The sequence below is a fragment of the Natator depressus genome, chromosome 6 (genome assembly GCF_965152275.1).
Source record: "Natator depressus isolate rNatDep1 chromosome 6, rNatDep2.hap1, whole genome shotgun sequence".
Lineage (NCBI taxonomy): Eukaryota > Metazoa > Chordata > Testudines > Cheloniidae > Natator > Natator depressus.
The window spans coordinates 101,592,176-101,615,601 of NC_134239.1; the positions used below are offsets into that span (position 1 = coordinate 101,592,176).

A 23,426-nucleotide genomic window follows, 5' to 3' on the forward strand; every position below is an offset into this window, starting at 1 on the left:
AAACTGGCATTATTATTTTAGTCTTTCAGCAAAACAGCTAGGTTTAGTCTTTCAGCCAGGTTCTAGGCAGGCATCTTCACTAAGCTATCCAGAGACTTCTACCTCACTATCAGAGTAGTGCCAAGGTAGTCCTTTCAGATCTTGTTTTACTTGATCATTTCAGGGGTAAACCCTTTTCTAAAATGGCTCTATTCATAGTAATCACAATCTCATATTTATTCATACTACTTTTCCTAAAATGGCTTCTCTCTATTTTTAAAATGTGTAAAATCTTTTGGATAGGATCTGAAAATCTCAATTGCTTCATACCCAACAGTGCTTGTTGTAGTCTAAGCACTTCTTCCTCTGATGAGGTCTTCAGTGGGAGTTTTTTCCCCTCTTCTTTCAGAATGGTCTCCTGTTCTGCAACATAATTTTGAAGCTTAATAACCTCAGATTTCAGTCTTTCATATTCTTGTGTTATTTGGCTGTTTTCCACCTTTACCAGTTCTCTTTCGTTCAGCAGGATTTTGTTCTCATTTTCTACAGAAGATAATTTCTGATTCAAATTTTTTACTTTATCCTCCAGTTCCTTCATAGTCTGCGTGTCCTCTGGTTTTTCAGTTTGTAGGATTTGAATGTTCTTTTGCAGGTCGCTAATTTTAGAATGATCACTGATTTCAATGCCTGCACCACCTGAAAAGCACAAGAGATTGGTTATGAGTCTAAATTCAAAGTCAGCATTATAGAATTTTCTCCTGGAACAGCTACCAACTAAGAATTTTTATTCTTGAAAGGTTGGCAATGTTAAACAATAACTTTAGTGAAATGGAAGCACTCACTTCATCTATAGAAAGCAAGAGAGACATTTAGAAGAAGAACAAATGTTTGAAGTATATAAAAATATGTGATTTGCTTTAGACGAGATACACCTCACAGCTCCTTATACTGATAACGATAAAATGGCAATTTTGAAAAAAGTGAAGTGAGGCAGATACGGTTCTAATCACCAATAGTTAAAAAACTGACTAAAAGGGAAAAATAATCAAAAAACGTAACATGAGTATCAACAATAAAGTTGTCTAGTCAGTCCTTCATACATTCCTAAAACTATTTGACCAAAATACTGTTAGCCTACCAGGTTCATTCCAGATCAAAGGACATGAGGTTTTGTGGTTTGTTGTTTTAATGTAACAGAGTTAATGAACTGTTGTCACAGGTTATAATAATTTGCATATTTCACATGTATTCATTTTAGTCCATTTTTAAATTCTCAGGATTGCGGCTGGAAATTGATAATCAATAAAATAAATCTAATATGTTTGTAAGTTCCTACAAGAATTAAAGAATGTTTTCATGACAATCACATATTCTATAGATGAACACAAATTCTCATTATATTTGGTTTTGCCATTTTATACATAAATCCTTATATTTATAATTCAATGTACAGGAAACAGCATTGACTTTTCCTTTAAAGGTTTAAATTAAAAACGTAAATTGCCAAGCATAGAAGCGAAGACATATTATTCTGCAATAAAACTCTCAGACTTTAAACCTAAAGGTCATATTCAAGAGAAGTTGGGTTTTTATAGGTACCACATATAATGTCCCTAAAACTTTAGGAGCCTCCGTAAAGCCAGCATAACTTATAATGCAAATCATTTATACAAGTTACAGAGCTAAAGAAGGCAGAAAGCCAAAATTTAGACAGAAGCTGTTAAAAGAAGACACGTTGCTTGTCCATTCATGACTACGCAGACTCTGAAAACAAGAATTTCTAGGATCGGCATCCAGACGATCCCAGATGAGTGAAAACGCAATTTAGCAAGGGTATGGTCATAGGTAAGTAATATCATGCTAAGAAGTGTGAAGTATTTTGTCTTACAGCCGAGTCATGATGCAAAAGATGCATGGCTCATGCCTTTGATTTCAACAAAGACTCTTTAAAAGGATTGTTTTGAAAGAAGTCAAAAGACAGAACAATTTTAACAGGCATTAAGACACCATGAGTCAATTCCCTACCACCTCTGGTTGAGGCCTCAAAAGGTTCTTACATGGTGCTTCTGCCTACTCTATATCTGAGGAGACACTGTCTGTGATGGAGTTTCTCCTTCATTCTGAGAAGGGACATTGGTCATTGGAAGTATGTCTCTTTCCCAAAGGGTAACACACGTTCTTTGGGTGGCATAGCTTTGATGAATCAATTACAAACGAAACTTATTAAGTTTAGAAATGAACTTGTAAATGAGGCCCCCTTCAAAAAGAGACCCTATTAATATGACATACAAACTTTCACTTCTATGCATCCAAAGATATCCCAGTACAAGAAAAATAGATAAAGGCACTTCTTGCTAGAAAGTGTTCTATCTACAAACCTAACCAACCAGGAACTTATACAGCCCTCATCACCATCACATCTGACTTCATATCATTCAGTGAGTGACCCATTTAGTACCTACTACTTGCCTCCAGAATTATTTTTTGTGTTGAAAAGTTTTCACTCTATTCTGCAGTCTCTTTCCAAATCAATATTGGATTGAAATCAAACGTGTTGGTTTTATGGATTTAGTGCATACCACCTGCCTGAGGATATTATCACTCTAAATGGATGTAAATAGATTATGAGGGGACAAATTATTGTCCAGGAGTTTACAGAAATATCCCACTATGAATACAAGTGAAGAGATATCTGTTTCTCAGACAGTTTTCAACTCTAGTGGATTGGGAATAGTAGGAGAGAAGCCTTCCACAGGTAGTAACCCCTTAGCTCTGAAAAATTAATTTAACAGGCTTGAAGAGTTTCTCAGTATCTAGACCAGAATCTGTATGGTGGACAGCTGAAAGTCACATGTGCATTTTCTTCTGAAGAGCAGCCATTAACAATGCAATTAAATGTGTTCAAGTCAAATATAACCAAACTAAAGATTTGCTAAATCCATATGAATTTACTGGATGTCAATTATACTGTTCATTTGTATGTGTATTTGATATTCTGAATAAAATTCATTCCATATAAAAGCTGAGGGTAACAGCCAATAAAATAGAATGATCACAGGGTAATAAATACCTTGCTGTAACTGATTTTCAAGTTCTTCAATTCGCTCCTCATATTCACTTAACTCCTCCCGGTGCCGACGACTTATCTCTGCTAGTTTCTGTCGATGTGCATCCTGTAACACTGAAAGCTCATGCTGATGTTCATCTATTTCTTGACTTAAATTCTGTTTCAGCTCCTAAAAAGTGTAATTGAAAAAAAATATATTTACAATGCAGATACATAGTATGTATACATTTTAAAAGGATATTTTTCTGCGCCTGCAAAGATACTGCCAAATATTTTACACCAAAAATAAAACATGCCTGTTTAAAATATTTATACAAACATTGTGGTTGGCATGGTACAAATTACAAAATAGAGAGCCCCACCTCAAAGAACTTGTGATCTCACACACACAGGAGAATGTATACATTAGAACAGGGATCGGCAACGTTTGGCATGCAGCCCATCAAGGAAATCCACTGGAGGGCTGGGACAGTTTGTTTACGTGCAGCGTCTGCAGGTTCGGCCGATCGCAGCTCCCACTGGCCGTGGTTCGCCACTCCAGGCCAATGGTGGGTGTGGGAAGCGGCGTGGGCCAACGGATATGCTGGCAGCTGCTTCCTGCAGCCCCCATTGGCCTGGAATGGTGAACCACGGCCAGTGGGAGCTGCGATCGGCTGAACTTGCGGACGCTGCAGGTAAACAAAGTGTCCCGGCCCACCAGCGGATTTCCCTGACAGGCTGCATTCCAAAGGTTGTCGATCCCTGCATCAGGACATCCAGATGGTATATGACTGGATTGTCTCTCTCCTCCACCACCACCTCACCCCTCACATACACACTCCACTCTCACTCACCCACAGTTTAATTATAATCAGGTTAATATTGTCTCAAATGTCAAATAACCTCTATTAATGAAAGTTCAGATAATGTAATTTTTGTTTGGATGGAGAATTCATGTTAATTAGGAAACTCTAACCATTGATACATCAGGGCTGCCAAGTAAACAGGTGAACAAGTTTCTTGTTGTCTGTATACAAAAAGTAATAAAAATCTGTGTGTGTGTGTGTGTTTTTAATGGAATCATGAGCACAAAATGCTACTTTCCTATTTGTACATGTTGTCTGATCACTTTTGTCGAACACCATGCTATGTCCCATGGAAGTGCATTTCTACTCTGATCTTTTCAGCACAAAGTATTGCAATAGTGACACTTAACCCACAACCCCCCTACACTCCCAGGTAAAGCAATCCATAGCAGCAGTTAATAACCATCTATGTTAAGTCCCCTTAGCTTTTCTTCAGATCCTCAAGTCCCTGGAAGTGCCCACTCTGAACATTAATCGCTTAAATAACAAAAGTACTTAGCACTTATACAGCATGTCTCATCTTCTAAGAACTTTACAAATACTGAAAGGAAAAAATATCGTCTTGGAGCTTGACCATAATGCAAAATTGAAAACAAACACATTTATCAACTATAGGGATAGCCGGCAGTGTTCTTTCACCAAAAAAGTAACTTAGGGCTTGTGCACATGACAAGTTAGTGCCTGGAAAGCCAGCATGTGAATCTACAGGACACGAGCTTGCCATACATTAACTCGCCACGTGGACATTACTACAGTGCAGTGAAAGTGCCAAAGTACTATTCTACACTCCAGGACTTTTACTGTGTGGTAGCAGTGTCCACATGGTGAGTTAGTGTGTGGCAAGCTGATGGCATGTAGATTCACATCATGGCTTGCTGGGGACTAACTTTCCACGTAGACAAGCCCTTACCTTATGCAAACACAGGAATTTACTAAAGCCAGAATGAAGCCCACAACCTTAGCCTCAACCTTGTCCTCTTTAAGCAACAAGAAAATTCAGCCTCACTGAGGAGAGTAGCTGGGACTATTCTTGAAAGAAGAATCAGGATCATGGTCAATTTACTTGTACTGGTGGAAAAAAAAAAAACACAACTTTTGCAACAAATGGATAAAAAAATTAAAATACTGGATTACTCCTTCTTTGACTGAAAGCGTGCTCAATTCTGTAACCTGGGCTCATCTTGGAAGAGATTCCACAACCCTGAGATTCTCACAGAGGACTAAACTTTACTCCCACAGAAGTCAATGAGAGCCCTGCAACAGACTTCTTTTGGAGCATGAACAGGCCATAGGACTAGAGGCTGGCACTTGTTTTGGGAAGAGTTACAGTGTATGCATTATTTACACCTCTTAGTAGACAAATGCAACATAACAAGTACATCACAGAAGGCAAAAGAAAGACTAACTTTCTGAACCAGCCACAGAGCAAAGTGTCACATAAGTTGAGAAAAAGGCTGGTCCCCAATGAAAAGTACACATAAAAAGGGCTGCAGAGCTCACTCAGACTTCGGTTATACTTATTTAGAGCAGTGGTTCTCAACCAAGGGTATGCGTACCCCTGGGGTATGTAGAGGTCTTCGAGGGGGTACATCAACTCATCTAGATATTTGCCTAGTTTTACAAGGCTATATAAAAAGCAATAGCAAAGTCAGCAGAAAATAAAATTTCATACGACTTGTTCATATTACTCTATATACTGTACACTGAAATGTAAGTGCAGTATTTATATTCAAATTAATTTATTTTATAATATGGTAAATGTGAGAAAGTAAGCAATTTTTCAGTAATATTGTGCTGTTACACTTTTGTATTTTTAGGTCTGATTTTGTAAGCAAGTAGTTTTTAAGTGAGGTGAAACTTGAGGTACACCAGATAAATCAGACGCCTGAAAGGGGTACAGTAGTCTGGAAAGGTTGAGAGTTACTGATTTAGAGCTTTTCCTAATTTGAAAGTTGCCTTAAGGATCCTAGACTGTTGGGAAGAGACGATTGCAACAATATCCCTTCCTTCTAATCATATTTATAAATTAAATGGTATAAGCTTATTGGAACTCTAGAAAAAATAGCTGTTTCTAGTAGTGTAACTAGAATTCTGCATCCCTGGCAAAGTGCAATTAGGCTTTCCACTTTCAATACAGAAAAAAGATGAGCACTATTTACTTACGTAGAATAAATAATAAGGATGCAATAACTAACATTTAATAGCAGCAAAGTGTGATCAAGAGGAGTTTTCCTGCCATTCCCTATAATTACCAGGAAGTCTCCTCTCCATCATTCATTATAACTTATGTTAAAACACTCAAATATGAGAGAAAAGCAAACTAGAAAATTTAAGTTACACTAGATAATACACTTACTCTCACCTTACCATGTATTGAAGATACAATGAAGCTGGAAAAATCAAATCAATTTTAAGTCTAAAAATGTATTTTTGTCTTATTTCACCATTTACATATGTATTTATATACGTATACCATATAACATTACCAGTATATGCCTTCACAACTATATAGTACATTAATAAGTTAGAATGGTTAGCTTAAGAAACAGGACTCAGAATAGAGCAAAATTACATCCAGATATGCACCTGTACAAAATATGTACCACACAAATGAAGACAAAAATTTTTATGGTGTCTAATTTACCCATCAAAGAGCTGAAATTCAGTAGTGCTTAACACTTATAGTTTCCACTGATTTCACTTGGAGTTGTAGAGACTCAGCACACTGGGGCAAGGGGTTGGGGGGGAAAAGCAACCTCAAGGTATCCCATGATGGGCAGCCAAAAATTGAGGCACTACAAATCACTGGCTACTTTTGATGCATTGGCCTTAATCTTACAAACTTTATACTTTCAAGCCTATAATATTGTAACAAGCCAGTTGTATGACCAACCTGAGAGACACACGTTCATCTAATCAATCAGAATCTTTTTTAAAATATAGGAGGTGTGGAAACATTTCAGTTATAAACAATTATATTATATGCCAATACACTTCATTTAGTACAGAGGACTTAGGCCCCGATCGTGCAAACATTTATGCATATACTTAACTTGATTAATATGAAACGTGACTGAAGTCATTGGGACTACACATGTAAATGTTTGCAGGACTGGGGGCTTAACTGCAAATTATAAAAAATTTATGTATGTGGGTTGATTTGTCAAAATTGTCACCTTACCTTAATAATATTTTGCAGCTTGCAGATTTCACTTTGATCAGCGTTATTTGTTCCTCGTACTCTGGAAGACTAGATAAAAGAAGAAAAATAATACTTTAGTTTGGGAAATAAATTGAGATAAACAACGGTTTATTTTCCTTTGAGCATTTCAACAGCAAATAATTCTTAATAAAATAGAAAATGCAAGTACACTAAAAGTACTTACTAAAAGTAAGTAAGCCTCTATCACAACATTCAAATGTAGGTACTTTGATTATAAAAAGAGGGGCTATTAAAATATAAAGTTTAAAGCTACAATAGCTTTATTTCTAATAAAAAAATATAAAATAGCATTTCTCTGTTGAAACATAAAAACAGCTATTGGATTTCTTTGTGCGCAAATTTCACAGTATATTGATTGCATTTATGACATGCTAGCATATTTAACAGTTTCTTGCATTTAAAGAAAACCAACATATATACTATATTTTATTTCCAGTATATATAACTGTAGATGCTATGGACACAAGTAATATCACTGAAATCCAACGCACTAGTTACTTGAGTAAAGATCAGTCACATGAGTAAGAGTTTGCAGGATTGATCACAGCAATGAGAATTTTTGTAACTGACAGAAAATGAAGTGGTAAGGGAAAATTACAGATGGTAAAATCTCTAATAAAAATTTGCAACTACGGTATCACTTTGTGTATTGGCAGAGTAGTAATTTACAATCAATAGCACAAACAACAAGAGCAAAAGTACTTTTTAGAATCCTACATATGAAAATCCCCAAAGAAGTTACAATATTTTGGGTAGAACCCTTGTAAATGTTTATGAAACTCTTTGCCTGAACAAATAGGATAGGCTTATAAATAGGGCTGTCTATTAATTGCCGTTAACTCACGCGATTAACTCAAAAAAAATTAATCACGATTAATTGCACTGTTAAACAATAGAATACCAATTGAAAATGTATTTAAAATATTTGGATGTTTTTCTATATTTTCAAATATACTGATTTAAAATTACAATACAGAATACAAAGCGTACACTGCTCATTTTATAGAATTATTTTTTATTACAAATATTTGCACTGTAAAAATGATAAAAAGAAAGTATTTTTCAATTCACCTCTTACAAGTACTGTAGTGCAATCTCTTTATCATGAAACTACAATTTACAAATGTAGATTTTTTTTTTGATTACATAACTGCACTCAAAAACAAAACAATGCAAAACTTTAGAGCCTACAAGTCCACTCCGTCTTACTTCTCATTCGACCAATTGCTAACACAAACAAGTTTGTTTACATTTACAGGAGATAATGCTGCCCACTTCTTATTTACAATAAAATCAGAAAGTGAGAACAGGCGTTAGCATCGGATTTTTGTAGCTGGCATTGCAAGGTATTTACGTGCCAGATATGCTAAACATCTGTAGGCCCTTTCATGATTCGGCTACCATTCCAGAAGATATGCTTCCATGCTGATGAGGCTTGCTAAAAAATAATGCGTTAATTAAATTTCTGACTGAACTCCTTGGGGGAGAATTGTATGTCTCCAGCTCTATTTCACTCACATTGTGCCATATATTTCATGTTATTGTAGTCTTGGATGATGACCCAGCACGTTGTTCATTTTAAGAACACTTTTGCTGCAGATTTGACAAAGTGCAAAGAAGGTACCAATGTGAGATTTCTAAAGATAGCTACAGCACTTGACCCAAGATTTAAGAATCTCTTCCAAAATCTGAGAGGGAAGAGGTGTGGAGTATGCTTTCAGACGTCTTAAAAGAGCAACATTACGATGAGGAAACGACAGAACCCAAACCACCAAAAAAGAAAAATCAACCTTCTGCTGGTGGCATCTGACTCAGATACTGAAAATGAACATGCATCGGCCCACACTGCTTTGGATGGTTATCGAGCAGAAGCCTTCATCAGCATGGACGCATGTCCTCTAGAATGGTGGTTGACGCATGAAGGACCATATGAATCTTTAGCATATCTGGCACATAAATATCTTGTGAGGCCCGTTACAACAGTGCCATGAGAACCAACACCTGTTCTCTGTTTTAGGTGATATTGTGAACAAGAAGCAGGTAGCATTATCTCCTGAAAATGTAAACAAACTTGTTTGAGCGATTGGCTGAAGTAGGACTGAGTGGACTTGTAGGCTCTAAAGTTTGACACTGTTTTATTTTTGAAAGCAGTTATTTTTTTGTATATAATTCTACATTTGTAAGTTCAACTTTTATGATAAAAAGATTGCATTACAGTACTCGTATTAGGTGAATTGAAAAATACTATTTCTTTTCTTTTTTTTACAGTGCAAATATTTGCAATAAATATAAAAATAAAGTAGCACTGTATACTTCGTATTCTGTGTTATAATTGAAATCCATATATTTGAAAATGTAGAAAACATCGAATAATATTTAAATAAATGGTATTCTATTATTGTTTAATCGTGTGATTGATTTTTTTAATGGCATGATTAATTGTGATTAATTTTTTAATGGCTTGACAGACCTATTTATAAAACAATTTAACAGATTTTCAAGGGGGTGGGGAGGCTGTACTAATAATATAATGCTGAAGCGTAAAGAAATTCCGTCTCCATAACTAAGTCTTACTATGGCTCCTTTTCTCAGAAAGTAAAAATAATATTTAGAACTTATATAGTGCTAGCTATTTTCAAAGCACCATCTACAGGTTAATTAATCCTTACACCACTTCTGCAAGGCAGGTCTTTATGTATTACCTTTTTTTTTTTTTAAACAAATGGACAACAGTGACTGAAAGGTACCCAGGGTCAACCAACCAGAAAAAACAGCGTTAGAATGTATTAGTGTCTGTGGGGATTAATGCAGCACAACTAAGGTGTCGCATCTATGCCAGCATAACCCTGCAGTGTAGATATAGCCTGCATCAACAGAAGGGGTTTTTCAGTTGCTGTAGGAACACCACCTCCCTGAGCAACAGTAGTTAGGTCGTTGGAAGCACTCCAACTATCCGTGTCTACATTGGGGATTACGTTAGATTGGGGACCTAACAGTAGTTAGGTCGTTGGAAGCACTCCAACTACCCGTGTCTACATTGGGGATTACGTCAGCATAGCTATGGGGTCTTCAGGGCTGTGGATTTTTAACACCCTTGAGCACAGCAGCTATGTCAACCTAAATGCTATTTCTCTACATATAATTGCCTAACATGAACTTGCACATGACTGGTTTCAAGAGTGACCAATTTACTCAATGTACTAAATATACGGAAAAATCACCCACCTGTGCTATCTGCATCCAGTGATCAACCTCAGATTCAAGTCTAGAAACTTCATTGGACAATCTGTTTATTTCTTGCTGGGACCAGATTACATCTCCAAAGTCCATGTCATCCCCTTGAAAACCTGAAGAATGATGTCTAACCACAGGAACAAAGGAAGCTGATGTAGTGGTTGGCGGCAAAACACCAGCTCCTAACTGTGCTGACTGAGCAGCTGTCTGCAACTTCTGCAATTGTTCCTGCAGTGCATTCTGTCTAGCTTTCAGATGGCTGATTTCAACCTAAATATATAGAATACAGTGCATGATTTTAGTAAGAAAAAAAATCTCAAAGTATATTCACTTTATCTCTTGTAAATAGATGAAATTTAAATCTACTATTTGTATTTTCATCTGACATAAAATTACTGAGGTCTCCTTGTTCTTTCACTGTGTGTGCGCACGCACACGTGTGCGGGGGAGGAGGGGTTGTTTTCTCTCCAGTTCAATGGAGAAGAATGTTCTTGACTGGCCTCTTATAAAGCAAGGACTCTTGTAGAACTGCTTCTAAAATTATTCCTTTACCATTTAAGCACTAGTCAGCTAAAGGCAACATATAAGCAAAGTATCTGCACTGCCCATTAAAAAGAATGCTTTCCTTGTAAATAAAGGTTTTGCGGTATTCAGCAGGCAAATGTACCTAAATTCTACAGCAAGGCTTCTGAGTGCCAAGTCCCACGACTCAGTTAAATATAAAAGTGGTGGATTTTTTAATTAAATATTAAAATAAAACCAACCAGTACAGGGTTCCTCAAGTTATATACTTTGATATTAAAACTGAGTTTATTTTATACTCCAACTTTTCAATGTATTGATGGTTTTGCATTCACAACACACTATATTAAAGAAGTCACTTAGATCAAAAGAAAATTGCTTACATTAAGTAAGATACAGAATGCACAAAATACTACAAATATCCAGATGTTGCTTTTCCAACTTCAGTATGTCCTTTCCTATGCACATACAAATCAAGGGTCTGATCCTGCTCTCACTGAAGTCAATGGGAGATGTGGTATTGACATCAATGGATGCAACACACGTCTCAAAGATATTCTTTCTGCTAAAAAACTATTCTGTAAAAGCAAGTTTTACAAATGTACTGCTAGTTTTCCTTCTTTAGAAGACTCTAAAATCTCACATTATACAACTGCATGCATAGAGGATTACTTTATGCCCAAAAATCCACTTTCCAGAGCTGCGAATGTTGATCCTGTCCCATTTTAAGTCTACTCTTAAACCAAACAAACATCTGAAAGAACAACAGAAGTAAACACTTTTAAAGAGAATTCTCTCTTTTCTTACCTATCCTTCCAAAAATCATGATTTAGAACTATCTAATGATTTATAATAATATGTGGTGATTAATCTACTCTGTTATTCCTTCGTGGTAATAAAATAGGGAGAAACTGTGACATCAGACAAGATATTTCTGAGGCTATTTAGACCAATAGCTACATTATATTAAGTCATCTGGCAGGTGTAAGTGTAAACTGATGTGACGTGATTTGGAAGCATTTTGTGAACGATTGAGACAATCTGTACACTTATAAATGTGCAACAGCGTAAATGACAGGATGAGCAATAGTGTACTTTGTACCATGAACAGTCTGCTTGCCTCTCACCTTTAGAGACTGTATACTAATTGAAGAGATAAAGATATCTATTATACAAACTTAATGTAGTACATTTTTGTTAAAGAATACAGACATATATTGCCTGAAATTATTTACGCTGCACTGTACCTCTCTTTGCTGCAGCTGATTTCGGTACTCTATGGACAACTGCTTTATCTGAAGCTCTGCTGCTTCATGCTTTTCTTCTAGATCACTGCAAACCTTCTTCAGTCTCTCATTCTAGAAAAAGTGCAAAGTGACTATTAATAACTGTAAAACTAAGGGATTTGCTAATGGGAGAAAAAATTAAAATAGCTAGGTTGCAGTCTTTCCATGTTGTCCTACTTTACTCTTTAAAACTTAAACACCTCTTTGAAATTTAAAATATTGCCTATAAAAATCTGGATTGAGGGTTATAAGACAGAAATTACACCTTCTAGATTAGTTTTGATTTGTGGCCAAGTCTGAAATGCAAACCCAGCCATTCATAAAGCATCTACTTATTTCCTTATCAGGCAGAAAAATGCTGAAACTTTCAAGAAACCTGGACTTGAGACCATCTCAGAGCCAGGGGCTATTGTTACATTTCAAGGTCCCCCTGTCTGATATGAACAATGTAAGAGGTGATAAATCTACAACACACACATGTCCATGCCCACTAAACAAATCTGGCCCCCTGAATGTGATGATGGATGGTCACAAGGCTGAAAAATTCGGATTTAAACATCATTGTCACTCTCATTTCTAGAGTGAGCATTTTTTTAAAATCATATTTCTAATGCATGTAGAAACAATCAAAATCACCCTGATCAGCATCCCTTTATTTCTCCTAATTACCTGCATTCCAGAATTGCTTACCTCCAATCTCTGTGTTGCATGAGTACTTTCTATTTCTCTTAGCCTAGAATTGGATACTTGGAGTTCCGTTGGTGCATCTGAAAGAGTTAAAAAATCACTCACATGGTGCTCATCTGAACTGGCTATAACAGTTCCAGAGGACGAGACACAAAATAGCATTCTCAGGTAAAGAGACTATTTTAAAGTCTTTATATGGTTTAGTTACATATTATTACTCCATACATTTATTAGTTATTTTCCTTTCTATCTTTTAAAAACATTTTATGGACTACAGTGCAACAAACCTCTTCAATTTGGGATTTTGGAATATTTTCTGTTATCGAGGCTTTCTTAAGAAACTTCTTGGAACCAATGGCAAACTGTAACTTAAACTGTAAATCTATTCCTGTTGCATCTAAAACTACTACTCTAATCTGAAATTATTTAAGTGTTCTATTTTACTGTACCCTTTATAATTTTAAACACCTCAATGAAATTCTCCCTATCATATTTTTGCAACACAAAACAAATCTCAAGTTGCCTCTAAATTTTTGTCCCACTTCTTTGAGCTTTTTTCAATTTTGCTATACCTTTCCTGAAGGGAGACAACCAAAATCAGAAAAAGCACAGTACTATAGCTAAAGGTACATCACCATTACCCTTTTGTAGATAATATTTTCTGCATGATTTTAAACCCATTTTAAAGCACTCCAGTATTCTATTTGTATTTTTTCTTTACTACAGTTGTGTGATGGGGGATATGCCTCTTCATTGAGCATGACCACTAGATCATCTTCCCCAAAGAAGTTTGTAAAATTCAGAGCTCATTACCCATATAACAGAAATTTAGACCATTTTTGTCAGTGTGCATTACCTTACATTTATCCAAATTAAATGTAATTTGTCATGTTACCAATTCTGCACCCTGCAACCACTGTGTTTAAATTCAACTGGAGCGGCTCACAATCTTCCATAGTTTTTACTAACCAAAATAATTTGGAGCAATTGGGAAACGTGCTCTGTATCATTACCAAGGGTCATATGCAATCGAAAATATCCTTCGCTTCCGTTAGCCCACTTCCCCCTAGCATTTGTAAAATTTCCTTATGACTATGACCCATTATTACCATGTCTCTGTTTGGAGGGGCAGCTGTTCACTGTGAGGTACATACACAAAGGGACTTAGGCTTTATGAATCAGTGTAAGTTAGGTGCCTAGGCTCCCTATACAATGCACAGGGCCAGACAGGTGCCTTAGGGGTTCTCAAACTGGAGGTCGGGACCCCTCAGGGGGTCGCAAGGTTATTACATTGCGGGGGGGGGGGGGTTGTGAGCTGTCAGCCTCCACCCTAAATCCTGCTTTGCCTCCAGCATTTATGATCGTGTTAAATATATAAGAAGTGTTTTTAATTTATAGGGAGGGGTTGCATTCAGAGGCTTGCTCTGTGAAAGGGGTCACCAGTACACAAGTTTGAGAACCACTGGGTTATGTCTACACTAGCACTTTTGTTGGTAAAACTCCCATCAGTCAAGGGGTATGAGAAAAACACCCCGACCAACAAGTTTCACCGACAAACGTGCTGGTGCGGATAGCGCTATGTCAGAGGGAGACACACTCCCACTGAAATAGCTACCACCGCTTGTTGGGGGTGGTTTAATTATTCTGACAGGAGAGCTCTTTCCCACCAGCATAGAGTGGTTACATGGAAGACCTTACAGCAGCACAACTGCAGCAGTACAGCTGTGCCGCTGTAAGGTCTGTAGTGTAGACATAGCCTTGGACTGTGATTCATAAAAACCAGCATACTGAGCAGAGAGCTGCCTAATCTAGCTAATGGGAGATGCTAATGACAGGGGTGTGTCCTAAGCCCCATCCTCTCTCTTGGAGATAGTCACCTAAATCCAGGCTGCAGGAAGGCACCTCTCTCTGCTGGCAATCCAAAACTCAGAACACATCTCCTAGAATCAGACTGTTTAGGTGCCTAAGATGCTTTGTGTGTGAATGAGTTAGGCAGGCACCTAACTCCACAGAAATAGCCAGAGGAAGAAGAGGAGGTGGTGGTGGTGGTGGTAAGTACACCTACTGGAGTGGGCCCCACACACGAGATACGAAGGTGAACACATAACTTCTCCTGTTCGTGAATTGCACTGGGGGGCTTAGGTGTCTGCAAACCTAGAAGGCATAGTGCACATGCTCAGAAGTGGAAACATAGGAAACTTTTACCCTGAAATGTAGGCGCTTCCGTGGTTTTATGGACCACAATAGAGCCTAAAATTGGGGCTTAGGCACCTGGAGTACCTTTGGGAATCTAACTCTATGTGACTGTTTCTTATTGCTGAATAAACTTTTAACCCATACCAGGATTTTGCCTTTTTCCACAACGCTGACTTGTTTTTCTTAATAATCCCATGTGATGGTTTGCATTAGAAATGCAAATAAATGATGTCCAATGGGTCACCTTTTGTGTACTTTTATTAACTTTTTCAAAAACAAATATGAAAGGCAGATTTTCCTTAACACAAGCCAATCTGATCTGACCACATAAAGTTATACTTAATACAACAATCATAATACTCTATCCTTGGACAAAAAGAAAAGGAGTACTTGTGGCATCTTAGAGACTAACAAATTTATCTGAGGATAAGCTTTCGTGAGCTACAGCTCACTTCATCGGATGCATACAGAGAAGGTGGAAGTTGCCATACAAGCGGTAAGAGGCTAATTAAGATGAGCTATTATCAGCAGCAGAAAAAAAAAACTTTTGTAGTGATAATCAAGATGGCCCATTTAGACAGCTGACAAGAAGGTGTGAGGAAGTTAAGTATCATCTTAATTAATTAGCCTCTTACAGCTTCTCTATATCTTCTTACTATATGTCCCATTCTATGCATCCGATGAAGTGGGCTGTAGCCCACAAAAGCTTATGCTCTAATAAATTTGTTAGTCTCTAAAGTGCCACAAGTACTCCTGTTCTTTTCGCACTCTACTACAATTTATCTTGGATCCCTTTTTTAGCAGCCAGAGATTACATTAACACTTCCTTTTCCTAGGGAACAATCGTTGTTTTTAAAAGATGTATAGAATACTGTTGGCAGTCCTCTTATGTCACACTTTATTTCTTTCAAAACTCTAGCAAACAATGCTTGGTGATTTACTGCATTTGTAATCTCCCACCTGCTGTTTAAAAATTGATGTTGAGAGTTTCCACTGGCTCAAATATTTGAGGCTACACTTCTATGTCTATAAAATTGTTAATTAACATATTAAGGAAAACTATATATTCCACAAGCTCTGTAATGAGCAGAACTGGAAGTCAGAGATGGTCAAATGTAAGGGATGTGACTGGAAATTGGTTTATATGGCAAGGAAAGGCATGAGATGAAAAAAATTCTTTCAATGTGCAATAACTGCACATCTTTACTAAAAAAGAGAAGAACTCCTAGACACTACAGGAACCCTACTCCCTCTCAAGACAGTAAGTCTACTAACTCATACAACAATACATTTGAGAAATAGTCCTCACAATATTCCTGCAAAGACAAAAAGGAAAATGAAGAGTTCACTACGGTCAGTGGGATCACGCACATCTGAGGAGTAAACACCACACAACATCTTTTTCATTTTTGCATCCAGAAGAGTTTGCTTACGCTGTACGCTGGAAACCAGAATCACTATTCATCTTTCATGGAAGAGAAGCGCCAATATATCAAATTACTACATAGTTTAGCATTCTTCATGCAAATAGGAATTTGTGAAAATTATAATCTCAGAATTAACAAACATTTCCCATTTTATGACTGCAATTATAAAACTAACTCCATCACTTTAAGAAGTAGGGTGCTATCACAGGCATCACTTATCACTGTAGAATGCAACTATGGTGGGAACATAAGTTAACTTGGTGCAGTTCAGATCAGTGTCCAAACCACAGTGAAAGTCAGGTTCTGTCCACTGATATCATTTCCATTTTTTTTCTTGAGAAGGGCATTTGAAGGGACTTACTAGATCTTCTACATATCTAGGATTTCCTATTGTCATGACATGGAACACCAAGAGAAAACCAAATGAGTACAATGTTGGCAAGTGTGACTTCTGTAAATGGGAGCTTTACACCACTGGAAAGGGGAAATTTTTCTCTTTTCAATAAGACACCGCTAGAATTGACATCAGGTATCTAGATGTATACAGGCAGGCCTGGACCCTGCTGCCAATTACAACCAGTACCTGGTTCTAGATGTAAGCAGGGTCTGAATGAGTTCTCCCCTGACAGCTAGCTGGGAGGGGGATAGATTTCAGGAACAAACTGTACTTACATAAACACACCTACTCTGCCTAGATATCCAACAGATAGAGCAGTGTTGCTCAAAGTGATCAACTTTGGCTGGTGTTGGGTTACAAATCACTTTAGTCCAGAATGCAGGGATAGTGAAATGTTCTCAATGTTGTTGTCTTTATTGTATGAATAAAGGGGAACAGAACTGTGCTTAACCTGTCCCAAATGAGGAGGGTCACCCTCAGCTGAAAGGACCTCATTAAGCCAGGGGCTCGAATACCAGATCCCTATGAAAGTAAGAGGGGTGGGGACAGGTAGCCTCAGCCAAGAGAAGTGGACTCTCCCTAAGGGTTCCTGGTCTGGTGTAACCTGTTGTTCCCCACTGTTCAAAGACAGAGGCTCCATTAGGAGGCTTTGGTTATTTTAAGTGCTCAAAAGACCTTACAATCACTTGTGGTAGAACAGCGTTTCTGCCCAGCCTAAGAGCTGACTATCACAAAGAGCTAGGTGAAACCTCAAGAGACTGACCTGCAGAGGTCACAGAAGAGAGGCAGGTGGCAGAAGGTGACCGACAAGTGGAATGGTGACCAGCTGGTGAGCAGAGCGGAAAAAGGAGGGGGTCACCGGAGAGGGAGAGCAGCTGACAGGGTGGCCACCTGAGAGGAATAAGTGACTGGCGGGGCAGCCAACCAGAGCAAGTGCTCAGATGGCAGAGCAAGCAAGGTGCTTTCCTCCCTGGGTGGGAGGTGAACTCAGACAGATGCACCTCTGAACCCTGGGTCCCCACTTACCAAGAACAACCACGGTGAGTGGGGTATGGTGAGGGAGCAGTGAGGGGCACAGAAAAGCAACTTTTGGTTGTAGAACTCAAGAACATGAGGCAGAAGGCACTGCCCCACGCACTCTGGGGTAGGTGTCCTGCTCACAATTTTATGACTACGAATCCTGATTGTGGCATTTTCCCTAATTACTATCGCGTGACTTCCCTCTTTTCATTAAAAGTTTCTTTTCTACACTCAGACTCTGTGCTTGGGAGCGGAGGAGTATTGCCTCTCAGAGGTGCCCAGGGGAGGTGTATAGTTTTCCCAGATTACTCGATGGGGGCTCGAGCTGGTTCTGTGTTGTATTGTTGAAAAGGAACCTCTAGATATTGAACCTGGCCCTGGTTGCTGCTGGCTTCACGTGGGAGAAGGGTTATATAAATATTTATGGAAAGAATTCACACTGAGCTGAAACACCACATTTCCAAAGGCATCATTGGGCAGAAGAACAGGAGCAACAGCAACACACACTGACATCACTACAGACAGCATTCAAACATAGTAAAAGAATTGTCAACTCTTTAGTCAAAGAAAGTTTGAATCCTGCATCTCCCTTAGTACTACTTCCAGGTAACAGAAGAATGGTCCATGATGATACATCCATTTAAGTGAAATATGGTTCAAAACCAAATTACAGTAAGAGCTGTGTTATCTGGCAATTTACCAACTGGAAAGCTCTATAAACCGGCATTTCTGATCCTCATTGAAAATCCGGTTTATAATCTGGTTGGCGTGGGGCCAGCAGGCTTTCTACCTGGCTCCGCTTGGCTCCCCGGAAGCAGCAACATGTCCCTGCTGCTCCTAGGTGGAGAAACGGCCACGAGCGGTTCAGAATGTGGGAGGGGGTGCAGAGCGCAGGCTCTGGGACGGAGTTTGGGTGTGGGAGAGGACTTGGGGGAGGGTATGGGGTCACGGGAAGAAGTGTGGGGTGCTGGATCTGGACGGCGCTCACCTCGGGCGACTCCCCACAAGCAGTGACATGTCCCTGCTGCTGTGGATAGGCGGCTCTGTGCACTGCCCCACGTGCTGGCTCTGCAGCTCCCACTGGCCAGGAACCGCGGCCAATAGGAGCTGCGGGGTCGACGCCTGAAGGCAGAGGCAACACGCAGGTGCATCACGCAGAGGCACCTAGCCACACCTCCACCTAGGAGCAGCAGGGACATGTCACTGCTTGCGGGGAGCCGTCTGAGGTAAGTGCTGCCCAGATCCACCACCCCGTACCCCCTCCCATACCCAACCCCTAATCCTGAGCCCCCTCCCACATCCAAACTCTCCCCCTCTTAGTTAACCTGAATTTTTGACTTACTGGCACCCCCCTCCCCCCGCATTCCCCCAAGATGCCAGATAACAAAGCTTGTACTGTAATATAAGCTTGGGAATTTTAAAAATTATTAAATCTAAAACTGTAGATCTTTCAGAGTAGAGGGAAATAGACAATCTTTTCTCAGAGTACATTGCAGCCATCAGAACAAACTCCTCTCTCTTTTGAAGCATTTTTATATAGGCAGTCCTGTAACCAAAATATCTTTATCCCACTTAATATTGGAGCCACTTAATATTGGAACAGCCTGCCTGTAGAGAATTCCTACTTTGCTGATTACCCACTTCATAACATCAAACTTGTGAAATTATGTTATTTAATTCCAAATTCTGGGCCTACTATTGGTAATGACACAACCATTAAAATCACAAAGGCTTCAATTAAAGAGTATTTCTCTAACAAAGCCATAATTTTCAGATGTATAATTATGTTAACTATATTAATGTATGTATATTTTCACAATGTTATGCAGATAGCTATAACAGGCAAAGTCCAAAGTTTAATTTAAAAAGCTTAAATGCCTTGGAAAAATTAGACACCAATACTAAAACAGTCAATTAACACAGTGTTAATTCTATGTCCGCCATTGAACTGATCACTTTCCTTGTACAGTGCATCCCTTTTGTTCCCCCTTTGCCTCTTTTTATCATTTTAGATTGAAAGCTCTTTCAGACAATGACTGTGTTTTCCTATTTTGTTGTACTTAATTCAATGGGTTCCGATCTTGACTGGATTCTTTGGGCACTACTGTAATATAAATAAGAAAAGTTTCAATTATATTAAAGCCTTGCCTGGATGACACATCAGACTTACAATCACATACATATGTGGAAAATACTGAACTAGCAATTTGTTTGCAGTTTTAGAAAACCTCCCCCATTCTAAATGGAACAGATCAAACCAAGCTGTAGATAAACTGAATAAACATAATAAGCTAAAGACAAGTTTGATATGCTTTCAAACCTGATCAACAGAGTACCCTAGTGCAATTCCAACACTTCAGGACAACAAAAATAAGACTACATGCCAATATATCTCTAAATAAGTTTATACTATACATAGGTTTCAGAGTAACAGCCGTGTTAGTCTCTATTCGCAAAAAGAAAAGGAGTACTTGTGGCACCTTAGAGACTAACCAATTTATTTGAGCATGAGCTTTCGTGAGCTACAGCTCACTTCATCGGATGCATACTGTGGAAACTGCAGAAGACATTATATACACACAGAGATCATGAAACAATACCTCCTCCCACCCCACTCTCCTGCTGGTAATAGCTTATCTCTGTGTGTATATAATGTCTTCTGCAGTTTCCACAGTATGCATCCGATGAAGTGAGCTGTAGCTCACGAAAGCTCATGCTCAAATAAATTGGTTAGTCTCTAAGGTGCCACAAGTACTCCTTTTCTTTACACTATACATAGTTTGCTTTGCTAAGTTTACTCTCCACAGAGCCCAGATAGTGTGGTGTGCACAGAATAAGAACTTGAAAGGAAAGAGAGCGAGCAAGCATATGGCCCTTCCAGAAAAAAACACAGAAGTAATTTGTTACAGCAAATTTTGGTTGTTTTGATCAGCAGTGTTAATGCCACCCCACACCAAATCCAACAGGTGTAACAACAAACTCCACTACCACTAAACATTTTATTTCTCTTTATTATTGTTTAAAAAGGGGAAATGAAGGTAGCAATTCTCTTGTTAAACTGGTATATTCCAGTAAGACTCTTAAAAGCTCAGTCATGTTTATCTCTAAATTCAGGTGGTCTAGCTGGGCACAGTCCTAAATAAGCTGTTTCCCACTTAAAAAATTGCTACATCTTAGTTATTAATTATCATTAATGTGCTACTAGATGAGTACATGGTATTAAACACACATATAGAAAGCATCACAGCCCATAGAGCCGACAATCTTTCCCCAGCACTCAGTGCCCCCCAGCCCCACACTCATCGCAGAGGGTTGGCACCCCCGTGGCCGCAGCAACTCCTCCCCACCCCTCACACTTACCTCCCACTTCCTCGGTGCCCTCCAGCAGGATGTCTTTGGTGAAGCTGGAGATCTGGCCGGTAAGGGAGGACAAGCTGCCCCCCACCTGCCCCAGGGACTGGCCCAGCCCCGAGCCCAGGCCCCCTAACCAGGAGGCCATCTCTGCTGCTGCTGCTGCTCAACGGGCCCCAACTGTCCTCAGCGCTGGCTAAAGGTCTCCCCGAGGCAGCACTCACACCAGGGATGGCGCTGGACCCCAGAACAGCTCACCCCGGCTCGCTATCTCCCCCGGGGGCTGGGCAGCCTGGGCTCGGAGAGCCGGCTCCTGCCACCCCGCCCGGCTCGCACGCTCAGGAAAGACCGGGCTCCGGCTGGAGCCTAGTGAAAGAGTCCCAGCGCCCCGGCCATTACTCCCTCCTCGGCTCGGAGAGCGGCGTCAGCGGCTCCTCCCGGCAGCTTCAGGCGCTGCCACCTCGACGGACGCCATGACACCTCCGAGCCCACAAAGACTCCCTGCATAACCATAGAGAATCGCTGCGTGAGGCTAGAGCGGCGTCACGACTACTAGGACGTGTACAAGGCAGCAAAGGCACTCGGGATAGCGGCGGCGGTCGAATGACATGTTGTGTGCAGGCGAATGTTAAGTGTCCGCGGCTCCCGTGCACTGATAGTCCGCCACCGCCACTCGCACCGCGTGGCATAGCACTGGCCGCACGGGGCGTCCGAACTTGGCTGCTTCCACTTCCAGGCGCCCTTGGTCTCGTCTCATTTGTGCGAAGACTCCGCCAGCTACACACAAACCTGGCCACCGGGGGGGAGTCCCTGAGCCCCTCGCACGCCGCTAGCTACACACAAACCTGGCCAACGGGGGGGAGTCCCTGAGCCCCTCGTACCCCGCCAGCTACACACAAACCTGGCCACCGGGGGGGGGAGTCCCCGAGCCCCTCGCACTCCGCCAGCTACACACAAACCTGGCTCCCCGAGGAGTCCCCAAGCCCCTCGCACCCCGCCAGCTACACACAAACCTGGCCACCAGGGAGTCCCCGAGCCCCTCGCACCCCGCCAGCTACACACAAACCTGGCCACCGGGGAGTCCCCGAGCCCCTCGCACCCCGCCAGCTACACACAAACCTGGCCAACGGGGGGGAGTCCCTGAGTCCCTCGTACACCGTCAGCTACACACAGACCTGGTCGCTGGGGAGTCCCCTCGCACCCCGCCAGCTACACACAAACCTGGCCCCCGGGGAGTCCATGAGCCCCTCATACCTTGTCAGCTACACACAAACGTGGCTCCCGGGGGAGTCCCCAAGCCCCTCGCACTCCGCCAGCTACACACAGACCTGGTCGCTGAGGAGTCCCCTCGAACCCCGCCAGCTACACACAAACCTAGCCCCCAGGAAGTCCCCTTGCACCCCACCAGCTACACACAAACCTGGCCTCCGGGGAGTTCCTGAGCCCCTCGTATGCCTTCAGCTACACGCAAATCTGGTCCCTGGGGAGTCCCCTCGCACCCCGCCAGCTACACACAAACCTGGCCCCCGGGGCATCCCTGAGCCCCTCATACCTTGTCAGCTACACACAAACCTGGCCCCCAGGGAGTCCCCTCCTGCCAGCTACACACAAACCTGGCCTCCGAGGAGTCCCCAAGCCCCTCGTACCCTGTCAACTACACACAAACCTGGTCCCTGGGAGTCCCCTCACACCCCACCAGCTACACACAAACCTGGCCCCAAGGAAGTCCCTGAGCCCCTCGTACGCCGTCAGCTACACACAAACCTGGCCACCAGGGTGTCCCCAAGCCCCTCGCACCCCGCCAGCTACACACAAACCTGGTCCCTGGGGAGTCCCCGAGCCCCTCATATCTTGTCAGCTACACACAAACCTGGCCCCCAGGGAGTTACCTCACACCCCGCTAGCTACACACAAACCTGGCCTCCGAGGAGTCCCAGAGTCCCTCGTACGCTGTCAGCTACACACAAACCTGGCTCCCAGGGGAGTCCCCTCGCACCCCGCCAGCTACACACAAACCTGGCCACCAGGGAGTCCCCTCGCACCCCGCCAGCTACACACAAACCTGGCCCTTGGGGAGTCCCCGAGCCCCTTGTACTCTGTCAGTTACACACAAACCTGGCCCCCAGGGAGTCCTCTCGCACCCCGCCAACTACACACAACCCTGGCCTCCGGGGAGTCCCCGAGCCCCTTGT

General features: G+C 41.0%; 1 protein-coding gene across 1 annotated transcript in view; it reads right to left on the bottom strand.

Annotated features, from left to right (window-relative positions):
- Positions 1–21,739, bottom strand: part of TRIP11 (thyroid hormone receptor interactor 11) — an 80,986-nt gene extending 59,247 nt beyond the window's left edge. Inside the window, exons 1-7 of the mRNA XM_074956126.1 lie at positions 21,244–21,739; positions 12,847–12,923; positions 12,118–12,228; positions 10,340–10,618; positions 7,073–7,141; positions 3,050–3,215; positions 310–675 (exon numbers count right to left, since the gene is read on the bottom strand). Of these exons, the coding sequence (XP_074812227.1) occupies positions 310–675; positions 3,050–3,215; positions 7,073–7,141; positions 10,340–10,618; positions 12,118–12,228; positions 12,847–12,923; positions 21,244–21,382 (1,207 nt within the window). The 5' untranslated portion in view covers positions 21,383–21,739. The remainder of the gene's footprint in view (positions 1–309; positions 676–3,049; positions 3,216–7,072; positions 7,142–10,339; positions 10,619–12,117; positions 12,229–12,846; positions 12,924–21,243) is intronic.
- Positions 21,740–23,426: the final 1,687 nt, after the last annotated feature.